This window comes from Artemia sp. Qi Xiang Cuo, chromosome 12, assembly GCF_049724085.1.
Source record: "Artemia sp. Qi Xiang Cuo chromosome 12, ASM4972408v1, whole genome shotgun sequence".
In the NCBI taxonomy this organism is placed as follows: domain Eukaryota; kingdom Metazoa; phylum Arthropoda; class Branchiopoda; order Anostraca; family Artemiidae; genus Artemia; species Artemia sp. Qi Xiang Cuo.
Window position 1 is genome coordinate 47,638,294 of NC_142805.1, and position 18,520 is coordinate 47,656,813.

Consider the following 18,520-nt stretch of genomic DNA (forward strand, 5'->3'; position numbering starts at 1 on the left):
AAACAGAAACACATAAAAATGACGTTCAGTTGGAACAAAACTACACCACTGAAATTGCTAATGTCAAAAACCCTTAATAAGAGGTATACAGCCCAACACTTTGAACAGCTATAAAAACTGCACTTTTGAATGGGTAGCACCGACGTGTCTCCTTTTTTGACTCGTTTTCTTTCGTAATTTTTTCAGGAGTGATTTTGCAGAATATCCAAAAAGAGATCACTTGAACAAAAACTAGAGTACAATATCTAGTACATTTTTCAAGTAAAGAAACATCGTGGCACAACAGAGCACCGTTTTTGACCATTCTGCGCCGCAAAGCCACAAAAAAAGATCAAAGTGCTGGGCAGGATAGTTCACTGCCTGGTCTCCACCAAAAGTAAAAAAAGAAGAAGCAGAAAACCCTTGTCAGAGGGTTAAAGCTCCTCATCTTAAAAACCAAGAAAAATCATACAGAAGCATGGATAGCATGACTGTTGAGTTGCCTTATTAACCCCTTTTACTATACTTCGTGTGTCACGATGGATTTTCTTTCTTTCTTATTTTTCCCAGGGGTGATTACCACTTTATGCCACAAAACATCATCTTTTCCAGTTGCTAAAATTCTAAGATAGCCAACCAATGGATAACTATTTAAAAGATGGATATAAAGCCTTTTCCAGTTTCTAAAATTCTAAGATAGCCAACCAATGGATAACTATTTAAAAGATGGATATAAACTTCCCTCTTTCAAAAAACACCCTCCCGCTTCTCCAAGAGATTTTAAGTTTTTACGGTTGTTCTTATAATTTTTCCTCCTGTGCACTCTTCAGGCAAGACTCCTCAACCAAAGCTTCTGTTGTTTGAAGAATCCACCTCCATGCCTTTCCCCTCCAAAGGGCACTGAGTTTACACGAAATTGGAATTTCAAAAATTAACAAGAATGAAAAAAATGGTACTATAACTAAGAGCACTATTAATTAAATTCGTGTGCCGTTAAATAACTAAAAGCAAATTTTTCTAGCAAAAGTAAACACTGACATTAAAACATTTATTTTTGTTACTAGTTTGATTAACAAAAACCACAAGAAATAAACTAGTTCGTGTATATTTTTACAAATTCAAGTCTAATGAAGGTAACAGTTACAGCAGATCCAGGTAATCAGTGGCCGTCCTTAGAGTAGCTTAAATTTTATGATTACAGACAATGGTGCCAAAGAAGGGTGGTAAAGAAAAGCAAAAAAAGAAATAAAAGGAAAGAAAAAGAAAGGTGAGCAAACTATTCAAAAAACAAAATACTACTAAGAAAATTTCCTAAGGATATTTGAATCATTATTACCAGGCAATTCGAGCATCAATCCTCCATCTCTGGAAGAGGCTTCTAGTCACTGTACTGCAGTAACCATTTACATATGATGCGCTGTTAAATTTTTATAAAGGATACTGATACAGTATCTAGAGCCATCGGGGCCCATAAGTCGTCAAATCGACGTTTCAGTTGCTAGGTCTTTTTACACGGACAGGTAGCAGCCAAACTACTGGGCGGTTTGGTGGAATTATTGAAAAAAAAAATTGGTTACGGTTAAAGTTAAAGCTTCGATTGGCCGTGTTTGATATGACTCCAGTGAAAAAAACAGCTTAATTTTTGTCATATCTATCCATCAAAAAAGCTTATCAGGTCTCAACAAAATACGGTAGAGACTATCAGCTAGGGTTTAATAACACATTCAGGGGATTAAAGTCTTCTCTTATAAGCTTATAGGGCAATTTCTACTAGATGTAAGTGTATAAGATGAGAATTAATCTATATTAGATTTATGCTATAGAACATTTCCATTTTTACACGAATGTATTTTCCACTATTAAACCAAAAATTTTACACACGGGGCATAACCACTGGAAATCCTCCATAGCTATGAAATCAGCAATCAAAATATATACTTTATAGCCGCGAACAGCCATAAAAATCAGTCTTTAGTGTAACCGTTTAATAGTAGCTTCAGCATCATGCAACTTATTGCCAGAGTTGTCTAAATCCATAGTAAATGACAAACATTTATAGGAACCTATGAGAGCTTCTCCGTAAGTCACATGTGCTGCTACGCAACTATGACCCAATGAGTCAGTCGCTGCAACACTTCAATAGTCTTTGACAACGGAGGTCCAGTTCCTTCAGGGCCTTGAGACAAGACTGAATATTGTTTTCAAAATCCCAATTATCTTGTCTTATTCATGTGTTTGGAAAAATTAAATTGTTTGACAAAAAAAAAAAATTGGTACAATAAAACGCATACATAAGCTAGATGTTACTTACGCTTTGATAATGTTCTTCACTGCACTGTTGACAAATATAGGTGGCAATACGTACGAGAGGTCTAACCTCTATTGCCCTGATCACAATACCACGGATGGTTACAAGTTTTCCAATGGAATTTGCTTTCACTTGTCTCACAGAAAGTGACTCTAACGTTAATGCCGTCTTGAAGTACACCTCACTGAAAATTAAATATCATTTTAAAAATAAACCACTTAGGTTAGTTCAAATAGTTCCCTGCTGCTCCAAAATATTACTTCGTTGTTTCTTAAAAATACTCCTGTTTTGTGTTTTCAATAACTCCTCATTTAACTGGCTCCAAACGCACAATTGCACTTCCTGGATGAAGAACCGAAAAACGGAGAACAGCACCGCCTGGAGAACACAAACGGAGAACAGCAGGGACTGTAAAGTCAACTGCATTATTATTTACCTTATCTTACCTCATCCTCACAACAATATCGTCTGACGCACCCCCCCCCCCTCCTGCCACGAACCTGTGTCGATTTATAGAATAAAAATACTGTCGATACAAATATCTCACAGTAGCCGGGCATTAGTGCCCATTCACCATTTTTCCACTATCAAACCCTATTTCAAGTCTTCATCCTTGATACCTAGGCAGCAGTGATTCAAAAGACACGAAGTTACAGAACGAAAATTCGAAACAAGAGCGGCAAAACTGAAAAATGACTTGGGTTGTTTGGCAATCGACAGCGGCCAGTTCCTTCAATAAGAAATTTCTTAACCTGTTTTTTTATCTATACCAAATCAAACATAACTAAAGAAAACTTAGATCAAAAGCTTCATTTTTGAATTATTTCCGCGGGCGAGTCACATATTACCTTACGAATTACACCAGCCAAGCAACCTCACTTAATTCAACCAGGTCTATGCAAACTATTCTTTTCAATAAAGATTTGGCCATCAAGACTCTTGGTTAACTACGATATTAATACTATAACATGCTTAGTTCTTACTCCTGAATAATCGAGATTCCTTCATGCAAAAGAAAATTCACAGGACAACACACGCACACCCGCAAACGCATTTGGAAATTTCAGAATTAGACCATTTCAATCCATTTTACAAGCTCTTCGTCCCTGGTTCTCTCAACATTGAACAAAAAAGAGTTGGAGCAGCCACATAAACACCAGTTTTAAGCTTCTAAGAACCTATAGCATATAAGTTCGATGTGAGGTCAATGCTAGCTTTTTAAAGTACATGATCTCTCCTTACTATGAACATTCTTATCTAAAAGTGTTGTCTTATCCAGTTCAACTTGCCAAGGAACTTTTCTTTTCAAACGTAACTTCTTGAAAGATGTTATGCCAAAAAAACAATTGATTGGAAAGCTTTTTAATTCTGCACTTTAACAGAGGGAACTACTCTCAAGGAATATCCCCACAATAAGGTTGAACTGCCTCTTTTAGACACAAGCACCACATAACATTTAGGAATGAATAGCACAGCCAGGAGACGTTATGTCTGTCATAAAACCTGGGTGTCATGTCATTGAAACCTTTGCTATGTGAATACATTGAATGAAATGAACAGTATTTTTTTCAAATCAAAATATAGCATTCGAAGTGGCTAACAATGACTCCAATCAAGTTTATCTTATATTAGCTATAATAGTGAAAGTATTAGTGGGACATTTCAGTAGAGGGGAATAACAAAAGAAAATCATATACTCCAAAGATAAATTCTTAAACAAAATATAAAAGATTTCAGCATATTCATATTTTTTATTGTAAGAGACAAGAGGATTCAAACTGCAAGTATTGGGTGTATACTATAGTTATGAGCAGGTACAGTGAACGTCCCTCTAGTAGCCCAAAACTTGGAGAACAAAATTACAAGGCCATTTTGCTTTTATATTTATCTAGGAACTCAAAATTTAGTACCAAAAGAGTTACTCAGTCAAGTACAGTGGCAAAAGTGAATAATTATTGTGAATGTGAATGTGTAAAGTGAATATTTATTGGAAAATTATGAAACAAAGTTAATGAAATTTCAATGATTTGGATAAACTCCTTTTGAGGTATGTGGCATTTTTGGTTGTAGCATCCAGTAAAAAATTCTGAGTCAATGAGAAGGTGAGGTCTTCTTAAACAGGTGATGGCGTCGAGAAAGGACGAAAGCAATGACTGCTACATACCTGCAGTTCGACTTAAGAGTCTTTTATAATGGACGTTTTAATGTTTTGGGGGCTCTTGAGATTTCATTTTTGTCATGTACTGTTTGTAAGGTAAATTGAAATTAAACTATGCTACCAGACACCTGAATTTATCTTCGAGCTACAGTTATAGCTACCAATCGTATTAGTAGTAATTAACTTAACCATTACACTCAATACTCCCTTCAGAGATTACAAGGGTTGGTAACCTGAAAAACTCCTCGAAGAGTCAAATAAAGGAGGATCATTTGATCCCAAATCCTAACTTTACAATAATCGGGCCCCAAGGAGGCTCATAAGGCGCGAAATAAAATAAGGAGGCGCATAATAGATACAAACGTAATTGAGAGAAAAAGAGAAAGGATACAAGAAAAAAACGTCATAGTAAGGAAATAAAGGAAAAATGACTTACAAACGCCTTGTAAGTTCTTTAGGAAATTGCTGTTGAGCTCGCTGGGAATCGACAAGGTTTTGAGCCTGTGCAGGATCGCTTTGACTAAGTCGCTCGGCTCGTCGATAGATATTTACGGCTTGTGCTTTTAATCGATGTTCTATAAAGACGTCTAATGCATCCCGTACAGTGGGCTGAAAATATTACGGGAACTCAACAGAAGAAGAAAAATTGACACTAAATACAAATCAACAACACATTGGATTATGGCCTTCATTACTAAAGAATGATAAAAATTTTATATTAAGGAATACATGTCCCAAGTCCCAAATTTTAATACATATAAACAAATGATCAAGTACTTATAAGTGTCCGAAACTTTCAAATTTCTTTTTCTTCACTTCTTATGTTATTTATTGTCGTTTCTTTTTTATATATTTGAGCCTTCAGCTCACTGAAAGCAGTTTTTTTCCTCTTTCAGACATTTGACAGAAGATAACAATCATTTTAAATAAAAATAAAAAAAAGCGAAATATGAAAAAGTGTAAAAAATTCTCTTTCTACAATTTTGGAAAGCTTTGTGCTACGTGGATGAAACAATCAGTAATTGATCTACTTCCAAAATTAGGGTCTCGGGAGCTATTTCCAAGCTACTATCTCAACTTCTACTCTGCTTGTAAGGCTGGAAAACATATGGCAAAATCGAATCAGTCTGGCTCCAAAGTCTAAAGGTGACGACAACTGCCTTCGCAGAATATCTACAGTCTGATAGGTATGATGGGTCTGGATTTATGAAGTTGAAATCCCTTTCTCTAACGCTGCTATTGGCTGTGACCCATAATGGAAGTTCGACTCATGTAGCAACGCAACTTCCCGACTTAGCGAAAGACTGCTACTCCCTACTTCACCAATGTATATTTCAGAGAATACACTGAGCAACATAGATTTTCACACAAGGAAATTTCCCTTTCTTCCGCTGTAGGTTTTTGTGTTGTCGAATTCAGTATTAGAATTTTTCCATTGCTTTAGTTTTTGCAGAGTTTTATACAAGTTCTGTCTCGAAATTTGAATATTTTGATAATAGGAAATAATGTAATAAGTGTCAAGGTTCATTGTAATGAATACACTTCTACGCGCTAAATTCAAAAATGTAACTAATTTCCTGTTAGCACCTATGATTTTTAAGGCAACGATTTTTAAAAGCTTTAGTTGAACTTTGGGTATCTTGGGGAAAAACATTACACAAAATTGAAGGTGATGGAAAAAGTCCCATCCTATTTTCAAATTCAGTGTTAAAACTTCCGACACGAAAGCACGTTTTAGTTTTGTTACCTTGTGTCATTTTCAGCAATTTGTACCTGGTAAATAATAAGTGGGGGGGACAAGAAAAATGAGTTCTCTAAGAAACTACGAGTATTTGCATGTAGTTGTGTATAGCAAATGCAAGAGCCTTAATTGGATTGGTTATATGCTCATAGTCCTGCAGAATAATTTTTCGAAGTGTTTTTTTTTTTTACTTTTAGAGTTTCAGATAAAAAATTTATTGGGAAAAAATGGAAGGTATAAGCATCTAGGTACACTTCTAAATTACGCACAAAGTCTTGTGAGAGGCAAAATCTCTTGACGTATCAGAATAAAATCTGAAAAAGAAGATATTTTGCAAAGAATCTAAATTTTAAAATCATTGAACACAAAGTAGGCATGATGAAAATGATGGGAAAAATCATGTACATTTTACCAAAAGCATCTATTTTAGAAAAAAAGACAGTGCTTGTATCATGGCAATATCACTCAAAATGACAATGCTAAAAACAAAATTTTTACTAGAATTAATTTGAATACTTTAAATGCACTGGTCTGGCTATCTGTGCCAACTCCCTTGGATTCTGAGGGTTTAAAATTAGATTTGTATCAAAGAAACAAAATAACCCTTAGATAGTAAAGGACTCATTTATTCAACAAAATAAGCTCCACCCATGTTCTAAGAATGGATGACTGCAGGGTTCCTAATGCAGCATTGCAACGACATCCATAACAGTCGCGTCATAGAAATAGGCCAGTAATATCGTCAGACGTACCTACCAGAACTATTTGCAAAACCTTAACGCCACATTCCAGTCTCAATGGAAGGATATTGTCATAGAAACAAATTCGAGGAATAATAAGCGGTTCCTTTAGGATATTCTAGGTGTCTCAGGAGGCATAGGCAATAAGGTTTATTCATTCCATGGAAGTTACTCCCTAGAGATACCAACTGAAATGCCCATGCAGAAAAGCAAGCTTCTAATAGATTTTTCTGTGAATACCCTAAACATCTATGTTGCAACTTCTCAGCTCAGCTGTATTCAGAGGTTTGCAATAAGGTGCTAATGGAAAGAAAAAAAATGATCCTTTACTAGCTAGGGTTTCATCTTAAAAAGTTTTTTACTCTGTTTTCAGATAACGGAAAAATATTCTACTCTACTTGATAGCAAAACTGAAAGAAACTTTTCCAATACCAGAATTCAAAATTTTAATGCTGGTCCTTCAAGAATAAAACTTTCAACACCAATTGATGCAAATTTGAGTGCAAGTTCCAACTAAAACTCTAAATTAAAAGAAACGGGATAAATAATTAATCACTCTACTTTTCAGTTTCTCTCTGAGCTTACAAGTAGTTATTGAAAAAAAACAAAACAGGAATCGCTAATGAATAGTGAAACCCAAAAAAATGTATTCTTAAGCACAGAATGAGTGGTTTCCTCAGACATACAGAATTCTAGCATTAGCTCCACCATGCTTTGGAGCGTGTCCAATATGTGCAATTGTAAAATAACAAACTCTTATTTTTGTATTGACAAAATAGCATTGTTTCAACCTACTTCGTGTTCCCTTAGTAATGGGATAAGCTCTTCCACTACATCAGAAGCTAGCGCCACGTATCTTACTGTATTGTTAATGATGCGTTCTTCCAGTTCTTCATCATACTTCTTTATATCCTCAAGGTCCACTTCGAGAGCAACCTATGGGGATTCAAAGATTAATTTTAACTTTGAGCAGTGTCCTTCCTTCCCAAAGAACAATTTAAAAAATCAAAATAAAACGCTCATCATTTAAGTGGACTAGGTCAATTTTTCATATTTTCAAGCAACACCACCACAACATAGCTGGAACTCCATGTTTTCAAGTATATTCATGAGCTAAGTTTAATTTTTACATTAATCGTGATACTGGGCCCTCCACTATAACAGAAGCGCATTTTTATGCTTATAGAATGCCTTTGATAAAAGCTGTGGTCATCAACTGTCTTGGTCTTTGGAAATTCTTTTTCATTATTTTATTTGGTAGAGAGGTAAGACAAAACTAGTTAAAAGATGGTTATTGAGAAGTAAAAAAAACTGGCGTACACTGGACTCGTCCATATCGCTAGCAAGTGCGATTTAAGGTAATTTAAGGTAAGTAATGGGGATGGCTAAAAGCCCTTTCACTTTGGAACTTGAAACCTTTAGCTGTGTTTCTGCATATAATTGACTCCTTCAAATAATCATAAAATTTCAAGGCTCAATTAAGGCCGTCCGTTTGGGTATTAATATAGTGAGAGACTTTAAGTAATGAAAATTTATTTCCAACATATATTTAAAATTTGGGCTAATGATCTCTGAGAAATTCCCAAAAGGAACTTTTAGTGGGGTAACCAGCAGCTCATCTATTGTGTTTAGTCATTTTAGGGGTTATTTAGAACTATTTCAAAACAACAACAATCGTTCTTTAGATGCAAGTTCCTTTGGGTTTTTTTTTCCTGTTTTTTTTCTTATGATTTTTTTTTCTGTATGTTTTACCTGTTAAGTCTTTTTTCTCAATTGATAAAGGCTCCTGGATGGGAAGCCAAAATGTTTGGATTCATGTTGTTTACTTTTTATTGCCTTCATAAAAACCTTTACATGCAACTCATAAGTCTAATATATTGTCAATTTATTCATATGTATACAAACCACATTATCTGAAAAACTTGTTCTATTATGCTCAAAGCATGGAGGTATTTTCCCTTTTTGTTCTTAGTGTAACCCTTTCTATAAAGCGGATGGTAATAAAGATATAAAGACAAGATCACCCACAATGGAAGAAACTGTTCAATTTAAGAGGTGGCCACTCCACTGTAGTAATTGCTACATTATATTTTTCAGCTACATGTTCATAAAATTAGCATTGTTTATTTAGAATTTGATCTATTCAGGCTTATAATCTAAAAAACTGAAAAAAATGGTCCCATTAAGGATTTTTTATCTAAGCTTGACCTCCTCCAGTGGGAAAAAAACTCTTCATCCTCATTCCCCCCTAAGGGTCAGACCTGTATGTATCAATAAAGAAGAGCATTTCATAACTTGTCATAACTTGGTTAAAATAATATAATAGCTTTCCCGTTTATTAAAACAGGCCACTAAACTTCACAAGCTTTTTTTGTATTTTCAATAATTTTCAATAGCTCCCTATTCTTCAGCACAAATAAAGTGAAATTCTATTTTTGGATTTTAATCAAGCTTTGATATACTTGTCACCACGGAAGCCACTTCCAGCCGTTTTTTTTTTTTCTTCCCTTTTGAGTTTTATTTTGTGGTATTATAATTCTTTATTTGGTGGACAATGCAATTTAAGGTAATTATTTGTATTTATTTTTGTAAAAACTTAACAATGTAGTTGCTTGTTATTTTAATAAGTTCTAAATGCAACTGTAATTAATGGAAGAGACGGATGGTATTGAGAATGATAAAAATTGGTTCAAATCATAAAATAAAAATGTAAAATTATACTTTAAAAAATGCATGTTTTCAAAAGAGCTTCTATAGACAGAACAATATTAAAATAATCTTGTCAGTTTTTTTTTACAATAAGTGTTTTTTAAGACCACGCTGCCTTTCTTTGATGAATAAATGAAAGTTCAAAAAGAGATAAGTCCCTATTTAGGGACTTATTGCTATCTAAACTTGTATTTGTTTTTTTACTGCAACAAGGTAATGTACCAGTTACTACAACCTAAAAAAAACTTTCTGTAAACAAAAATAGTTTGACTTAGTCCACTAAAATTCAAGGAAGGTATGCTATTGCACAAGGCCTGTATTGAGTATTTGGCATATTTACAGTTCTACATAAATAATGTTACTATCCATTTTTTTAATTGCCCCAAAGTAAATTTCCCAATAGACCCACTGCAAACAACTACTGAATACCTGACAACACTACCAATAAATCATGTACATTTATTGGTTATGAATGGTAAAAGAACAATTTCAGAATGACAAGATAATATACCAGAGAGATGGTAGATGCCAAGTAATAGGTACATTACCCAGTTTGATTTTGTGTTCTACTGTTATTACCCCTCCTCATAAATCCAGACTGAAATGAGAATTCATAAAGAAAGCTATTCTTGCTAAACCCATAAATCAGGAATGGGGTTAAACATGGAGACACATACTTGATCAACATATTTGAAACTACAGCCTGTAAAATTACAAATAAATATACAGAAGAGGTAAGATAAGTCTTTGTTTAAATATATAGTAATTTTGTTTTAATGTAAAGAGTTAACAAGCCTACACACATGCAAACTGTACAGACATAAATAAGTTGATTTGTACCAAGCTAATCTAGCTGAAAAAAATTAAGATATTTATACCTTTTCTCTGTGTGCAATCTTACGGATTGCTTCACAGTATGGAAAGCTTTTTTGGCCATTCTTATCTTCAGTATAGAATTCCTCAAAGAATCTTTTAAATTGACCTAAAAAAGAAATATTTTAAAACCAGAACTAAAAATGCTCCCATAACAACAGTCATGTTAGTATTAATGGAAATACATCAACTTATTGCATAGATAAAAGTCAGTTGAATAGCCAATGATAAGAGTTTTTAAAGAAAATCTTTCAAATGTAACAAATGTGCAGTTTCTATTATATGCTGGCTATGTGCATACATATATACATATATATATATATATATATATATATATATATATATATATATATATATATATATATATATATATATATATATATATATATATATATATATGTATATATATATTTGTGTGTGTGTGTGTTACTGTGAATGTTGTTTGAAATTTGTGAATGTCAACATTTACTGGTGAACATCCAAAATATATGTTTTTTTTTCTCCTTGGATTTAGTCAGTAGTGCCAGTCAACATTCTTAATTTAATGTAGTGTTTGATGGTGACAGGTTTGGTTAGTTTAGGTTCTTAACCCATTTCTGATATTTATAACCAAATTTAACCTAACATAATCTAACCTAACCCAACTTTAACTTTTACCATCATAGATTGCATAAGATTGAAAAAGCTGACTTGCAAAGCTAATTAAATCCAAGCAGAGAAAAGGAAATTTTGCTTCTTGGGCATGTAAAAACCTTATGTTTGTAATTGTTTTTTTTTTTAGTATTAATAAATTGATTGATTGGACACTCACTGGTGAATGTCAACATTAACCAAATTTTGGACATGGACTGTAACATATATATGTTACAGTCCATATATAAGGACATGGACTGTGTATTTATATATATATATGTGAGGTATATATACACACATATATATATAAATATACATATAATGTAAACATACATATAATACTTTTTTATGTTACCTTCCCTCTCCTTTCTCCCAAAATAAAATCCTGGGTACATTCCTCTCTGTCCATAAAGAAAACAAAACTGTCTTCTATAGTTAAGGTCATTGAACTGAACCACAAGATGAGTGCAATTTCTACACATAAAGGCAGGTAGTTACATGACTATGTTAGAGAGTAGTTATGTAGATGGAACTATTGGGAATGGGTCTCTTATTTCTAAGGCTTAGAAGATTTGTTAATTGCATAATTTTGATTAGTCTGCTTTTGTCAGTGTCAATACTAATGTGGCTTGAAATCTTACTTAAACCCTTGGGATTGTGTTTTCACAATCTAGAGTCAAATGAAATCAGACTTGTAGACCAAAATCAACGGAATTTTTTCCAAAGTTGGGACTAGTGACTTGTCTCCTGTGCAATTTCCTAAGCCAATAAAATTGGAAAGTAGTGGAAATAGAGAAAATAGGAAAGTGGAAATAAAGACTTTCTGGTAAATAATTTAGGCTCTAAACCCATTAGTGAGTTTGTCAAACTCAACCACTTTCTAAGATAGGAAAGCAAAAAAAGTTACTTTTAACAGATTAAACCGATTCAGTAGCAAGAAGGTGAAATATACCATTTAATCTACAATTAAATAGCTTTCCAACTATAATAATTGCTGTCTCTGCTAATTCCTTTCCAAACCCTGAAAAAATTAAGCAACATATGATTATCTATACTGGAGAACTAGGAAATAAACATACCTTTCAATGTTCACTTGATTGTCCTAGAGTAAAATCTAAGATGATGGGCTTTTGGCTATCTTGGAAAGCACTATGTTAAAATAGGTAACTGAAACTTACAGAAACAAATCCAGGGTCTAAAATATACCCTGAAAAAAATTTTTTTGCCTCTAAGTTTTGAAAGCATACTTTTTGTGATCTTTTCAGGATTTTCTAAATTTGAGGAGTGGTTTCGTTAAACTTTAAAACTACAGTGATCTTAAATTAATTGAATTAATTCTAAGTCTTGCTTTGTCTCTATTGTTTATTCTCATCTATGACTATTGCTTGTAGTCTTCTGTTTTCTTAGCTTGTGCCTTCTGCCCCACATTTCTTTGCAAAGGCTTGGCTCAAATAAATGAGGTTTATATATATGACATTTGCTTTCTTTACATGGTGTCAAAAACTGTCCATAATTCCTCTAAAAACCAACTATGTTGCTACAAATTTTGATACTGAACAAGCAAAATTCAAAAATTGTTCAGAATTAGTGTTTAATGGTCTATTTGGTTTTAAAAAGTGAGAAAATACAGTGTCCAAACCTACAAACTTGGATTTGTAAAAAAAAACTAAATGCATTTAACATGCATGGACTTGCCAGAGAGGAAACAGAATGATTATAGTTTAATTTAGAAAACTCGCAGCTTATCCTTCCCTAAAACAGAATTTGTTTTCTTTGATATACAATGCAGAAAAGAGACCAGCTTGAGAACAAAAACATAGATAGTTTCAATACTGAACTTAAAAACCTTGTGAAATGTTGTATTCAATGAGAGACGTTTGATTAAATCAGTTTATTGAAGCCAACCGACCTGCAACACAAAAAAAAAAGCATAAGCACACAGCAAGCAATACAATGAGAGCATTACAGGCGGCACAAGCATATCATAACAAAGGTAAGCATACAACATCATCCTTCACATACAAAATACAAAAAACAAATAACAAAACAAAAAACAAAACTCTTCTGAAGCATCATAAATAACCATAGTTCCATTTAGTTATTCACAGATCGAAAATCTGTCTTGGTTTTATGGGCCTTCCATATCTTGACACGCGTGGCCCAAATAGAGTCCTGTTTGTATTAGAATTCCTATTACTGTTCACTGGAACCAGATTCGGAGTTGCAAACGGTATGGCTGGAACATCAGCATTTTCATCAACTCTAAACCTTGGTGGAGTAGCAATAGTTGGACTGGTAGCATCTAGTTTTTCAGGGGACTCAGTACCCTCAAGTAATGGACCTGGCGCAATAGACTGGCTCTCATCTGAGTCTACAAGTTGACAGAACTATCCCTTTCTTCCAATGCTTATCTTCTTTTGATAGTTTCATCCAAACTGTTTTGTTTGGACTCAGCATAGCTAAGTCTTTTGCATGCCAGTCATAGTGGGTTTTCTGCCTACACTGGTTTCTTTCATGAACCCTGATGATCTCTTTTCTAGGTATTACCTTGGGATTCAGCTGGATAGTTGGTAGAATCAACCTTGGAGTCCTACTCAAGAGCAGTTGAGCCGGTGATGCAGATCCACTGATTGGAGTATTCCTGTACTCAAGAAGACCAAGATAAGGATCCAAATTGGAGTCAACTGCTTTCTGCACGATTCTTTTTGCAATGTCTACTGCCTTTTCTATATGTCCATTTGATTGTGGGAAGTTCGGGCTTGATGTACACTGGATGAGAACTGTGGCCCATTGTCTGACCAAATCTTCAACGGTATGCCATATCTAGCAAAATGTGACTTGAGTTTGGTGATGATTTCCGACAAAGTTGTGCAGTTCAACTTGTCAATCTCAATGAACCGGCTATAGTAGTCACTGGTAATGAGTTAATTTCTGCCCTCCAATTAACAAAGGTCTACACCATTAGCTTACCATGGGCCTTTGGGTAGTGGAGTAGAAAGCAAAGACTCTCTGGGGTTGTTTGGTGCATATTTCCCACACGATTTGCAGCTCTTTACAAACTCTTCTATTTCATGGTTCATTCCAGGCCAGAAAACCACAGTTTGTGCTCTCTGTTTGGTTTTTTCCATGCCCATGTGGGATGCATACAGTTGCTGGAGAATGTTTGGCTGGATGGCTAAAGGAATGACAATTCAGTCAGCCTTCAAGATGATGCCATCAACAACTGCCAGCTCTTCTCTGAAATTCCAGTATGGGATAACAGGTCTTGGACAAGACTTTCTGACAACAGGCCACCCTTCCTGGATCACTTTGATGAGGGTTTGCATGACTGGATCTCACTGATTTTCTTTTCGGATTTGCTCCATTTTTGTATCACTAACAGGTATGAGCTTAACAAACGAGTTTACATGAAATTCAATCCCATTTTGAAAATCATTGTTTTCTTCAGATGGGTGCAGTCTTGACAGGGCATCAGCTACTGGGATATCTTTGCCTCTAATGTAGTGAACCTCCAAATGGTTCAGCTGTATCTGAAGCATAATCCTTTGCAGCCTTGGTGGTGCCTGAGACAAAGGCTTTGACAGAATGGTTTCCAAAGGCTTGTGATCTGTGTACAGCTTGACTTTTCAGCCATAAATGTATTGGTGAAATTTCCGACAGCCAAACATGATTGCATACAGCTCCTTCTCGATCTGTGAGTAGTGCTGTTCTGTCTCATTCAATGCTTTTGAGGCACATGCTACAATCTGTCTGTGAGTTAAAAGCTCTGCCCCAAGGCCATGTTTTGATGCATCTGTTTTCAACTCTACTTCCTTACTTTAAGCATCAAATGCAGCTAGGTTCTGACAAATAGAAACCTTGATCTTCTCCATCTCTGATTTGTGAACATCTGTCTACTGGAATGTATCCTGGTTTCCTAACTCTCTTAATGAGTTGTTCAAAGTCAAGAGATTTGGAATGTAACAAGATAGGAAATTGACCATTCTTAAAAACGTCATGAGCTCCTCCTTGCTTGTAGGACACGGCATTTCCTTTATAGCCTGAACCTTCCTTGGATCCGGCTTTATGCCTTCAGCTGTGATGATGTGGCCAAAATAAGGGATACTGTGCATCAAATATACATTTCTCAGGGTTGAATTTCACTCCTTCCTTTCTGGCCCTCTCTAGCATGCATAAAAGGTTTCTATCATGCTTGTCATCTTTACCAGATACTATTATGTCATCCACAATCACACCTAGACCTTCTAGATTGTTGAACGTTTCCTCCATTTTCTGTTGGAATATGTCCTGAGCACACAAAATCCCAAAAGGCATTCTCATGTATTGATATCTTCCAAAGGGTGTATTGAAAGTTGTCATCAATGACGATGGTTCTGACAGTTTGAGCATCCAATACCCAGACTTGGCATCTAGCTTAGTAAACCTGTTATGACCATGAAGCCGTAGAGCTATGTCTTCAAAAGTTGGCATGGGGTAAAAGGGTTGTTGTATAGCATTATTTAGATCCCTTGGATCTAAACATAAATGCAGAGACCCATCTTGTTTTTCAACAGTGACAATTGAGTTTACCCACTCAGTAGGAGTTGTAACTTTCTGTATAATACCCTGTTTTTCCAGCTGTTCTAACTTGCTTTTTAGCTTGTCATGAAGGGTGAATGGTATACATCTCACTGGATGTACAGTTGGCACAGCATCTGAACAAGCAAAATTCAAAAATTATTCAGAATTAGTGTTTAATGGTCTATTTGGTTTAAAAAAGTGAGAAAATACAGTGTCCAAACCTACAAATTTGGATTTGTAAAAAAAAAACTAAATGCATTTAACATACATGGACTTGCCAGTGAGGAAACAGAATGATTATAGTTTAATTTAGAAAACTCAGAGCTTATCCTTCCCTAAAACAGAATTTGTTTTCTTTGATATACAATGCAGAAAAGAGACCAGCTTGAGAACAAAAACATAGATAGTCACAATACTGAACTTAAAAACCTTGTGAAATGTTGTATTCAATGAGAGACGTTTGATTAAATCAGTTTATTGAAGCCAACCGACCTGCAACACAAAACAACAAGCATAAGCACACAGCAAGCAATACAATGAGAGCATTACAGGCAGCACAAGCATATCATAACAAAGGTAAGCATACAACATGAAACAACATAAATACAAAGATCCAAACAAAATTGTTTACAGAATATTAAAATTATACATTCATGGGTAAAGTTCAACAAACCATACCCAGAGCAAAATCAAGCCTTGGACTTATTAAAAGAACTATCACTAGCCAGTCACTTGGAATCTGTTTAAAGCTGGATAAGGGAGTTGTGAGATCAGTCCTTGACTTTGGAACCTGCCTTGCTGATCCTTTTTACAAAAGTAACATACAGCTGATTAAAGGTATGCAAAAGAGGGCAATTGAATGCATCTCTGGACTTGGTGAGAAACCATATATTGAAAGGCTATCTACCCTAAAACTACCATCTCTGATCATCCAATACAGGCATAGTGACATGCTACTGATACATAAATAGGTTAACCAACACCAAAACAAGCCCTTCACTCAGTTACCTAAAGAAAAACAAATATAAGGTCACTCTAACAAGCTTCATAGCTTAAGCCCAGAGTCAACTGCAGAATTAGACAAGATTTTATCAGCCAAAAGGGCATCAATGATTGGAACTGTTGAAGTAAAGAGTCAGTGTATTCAACATCAGCCAAAGTTTTCAAAAGGAGACTTGACTAAAATTGGGAGGCTGATTGTCATACCCAACAAACTGGAATAGCCTACAGTACTCTAGCCTATCAGAAATTGAAATTGTGCAGTGGTTTCAACTCTAAATTACAGAAGATTAAATCAGCAGCTTAAATTTCTGTAAATTTGTTTTAATAAAAGCAATTTAGGCTACTATTAAGACTAATGAAAACAATAACTACCCATTCCTAAATCAGCTACAAATGGCAATTTTTCTTATTAACCAGTTTTCTCATATTTTTAAACTTTTGGTTACTATGAGCTGTTTGAGCCCTTTAAGAAGTGTCTAGCTAAAATTTTATGTCTAGCTAGAGTGCAATGTCTAGGCAACAGCCTTTCACAAGTAAAATTTGGGGCTTAGCTAAAACTACAAATTTAGTTTCAAATTGTCATTTCTAGCCAATCAAGAGAGCTTATGCAGGCAAAATTTTGAAAATTGTAATCCCTATTTTTACTATCACAATATGAGATAAGCCAAACAACAGCATTAGTGTTCTTCACTATTATATCTGGTGCTGCATATTTGCCTAAAACAATTAATGAGAAAACAAAAATTTAAATATCAGTTTAAAAATGTAAACATAGGCCTAAATGATGAAAAAGTGGAACTTGACTGCAATCAAAAATCCTAGACATTTGAGTTCTAGAGTCTAGAACTATGTCTAGCCAAGCACCTTGTCTGGCATCTCTAGTTAAGTGCCAAATTTTACTTGTGAATGGTTGTTGCCTAGACATTGAATTCTGGCTTGACATGTCTAGACATGGGATTCTAGTTAGTCATGCTTGTGAATGCTGCTTTAAGGGCTCAAAATTCAATTTCTTCCAGCATGAAAAAAATGTATCAAGTGATGTATTCACTGTAATCTTGGTTAGGCCTAAATTATGTTGCCAGTGATAAATTTATCCTACCATGTGCCTCTCTTTTTGTTCTATCATGTCTCCTACTGGAGAGCCACTATTCTATATCCTTACCAATTTACCAGCTACTTTCCAAGTGAGCAAAAAGCCCTTAAACTAAAATTTTACCATAGCCTACTAGGCTATTTTTATTTATTATGATGCTAATTTATAAGTAGACAACCACTAAACTTACACCATAGAGAATCTTACATCATATTTATGAGAACTAAGTTGACCCTCAGCAATTCAGGCTTTTGCATCTAGCAAACTAGCCTATGATAGCCCTAGCCTGCTTTTTCAGTCAGTCACACTTTGCACAATATTAAGCTGATACACCTCAGACCCAGCCAAGCGAGAGGTAAATCAACTTTTGATTTGTCTTACTTCTTTCTGATTCGTAGTCTCTAGGAAAAGCAGGCATATTTCACTTTTGGCTGTGGAAATATGATGATATTTGCTAACAATACAATGCGGCGGCAATTTTGAAGTTCCAAACAGTGTTTTCACTTGAGTCTGCAGACATTTCATAAAATTCCGGCGATTTTCGGTAGAAAATTGGTAACGGCTCTCCAAATTCGGTTGAATTAGCGGTAAGAGATAGTTCAGACGTTTGGGGAAAACACATGGAATTTCTTATAGGGAGAATGTTCACACGTATCCGAACTGCAAATATTGGCAAAATATTCAAACTTCAGAAGTCATGACTGAAGATACAGACTTGAAGTTG

General features: G+C 34.8%; 1 protein-coding gene across 1 annotated transcript in view; it reads right to left on the reverse strand.

The window, feature by feature from the left end:
• Mcm7 (minichromosome maintenance 7) overlaps window positions 1–18,285 on the reverse strand; it is a 51,626-nt gene extending 33,341 nt beyond the window's left edge. The window contains exons 1-5 of the mRNA XM_089098271.1: window positions 18,178–18,285; window positions 10,514–10,617; window positions 7,722–7,862; window positions 4,882–5,054; window positions 2,291–2,471 (exon numbers count right to left, since the gene is read on the reverse strand). Of these exons, the coding sequence (XP_088954397.1) occupies window positions 2,291–2,471; window positions 4,882–5,054; window positions 7,722–7,862; window positions 10,514–10,617; window positions 18,178–18,214 (636 nt within the window). The 5' untranslated portion in view covers window positions 18,215–18,285. The remainder of the gene's footprint in view (window positions 1–2,290; window positions 2,472–4,881; window positions 5,055–7,721; window positions 7,863–10,513; window positions 10,618–18,177) is intronic.
• Between the last annotated feature and the right edge of the window lie 235 nt (window positions 18,286–18,520).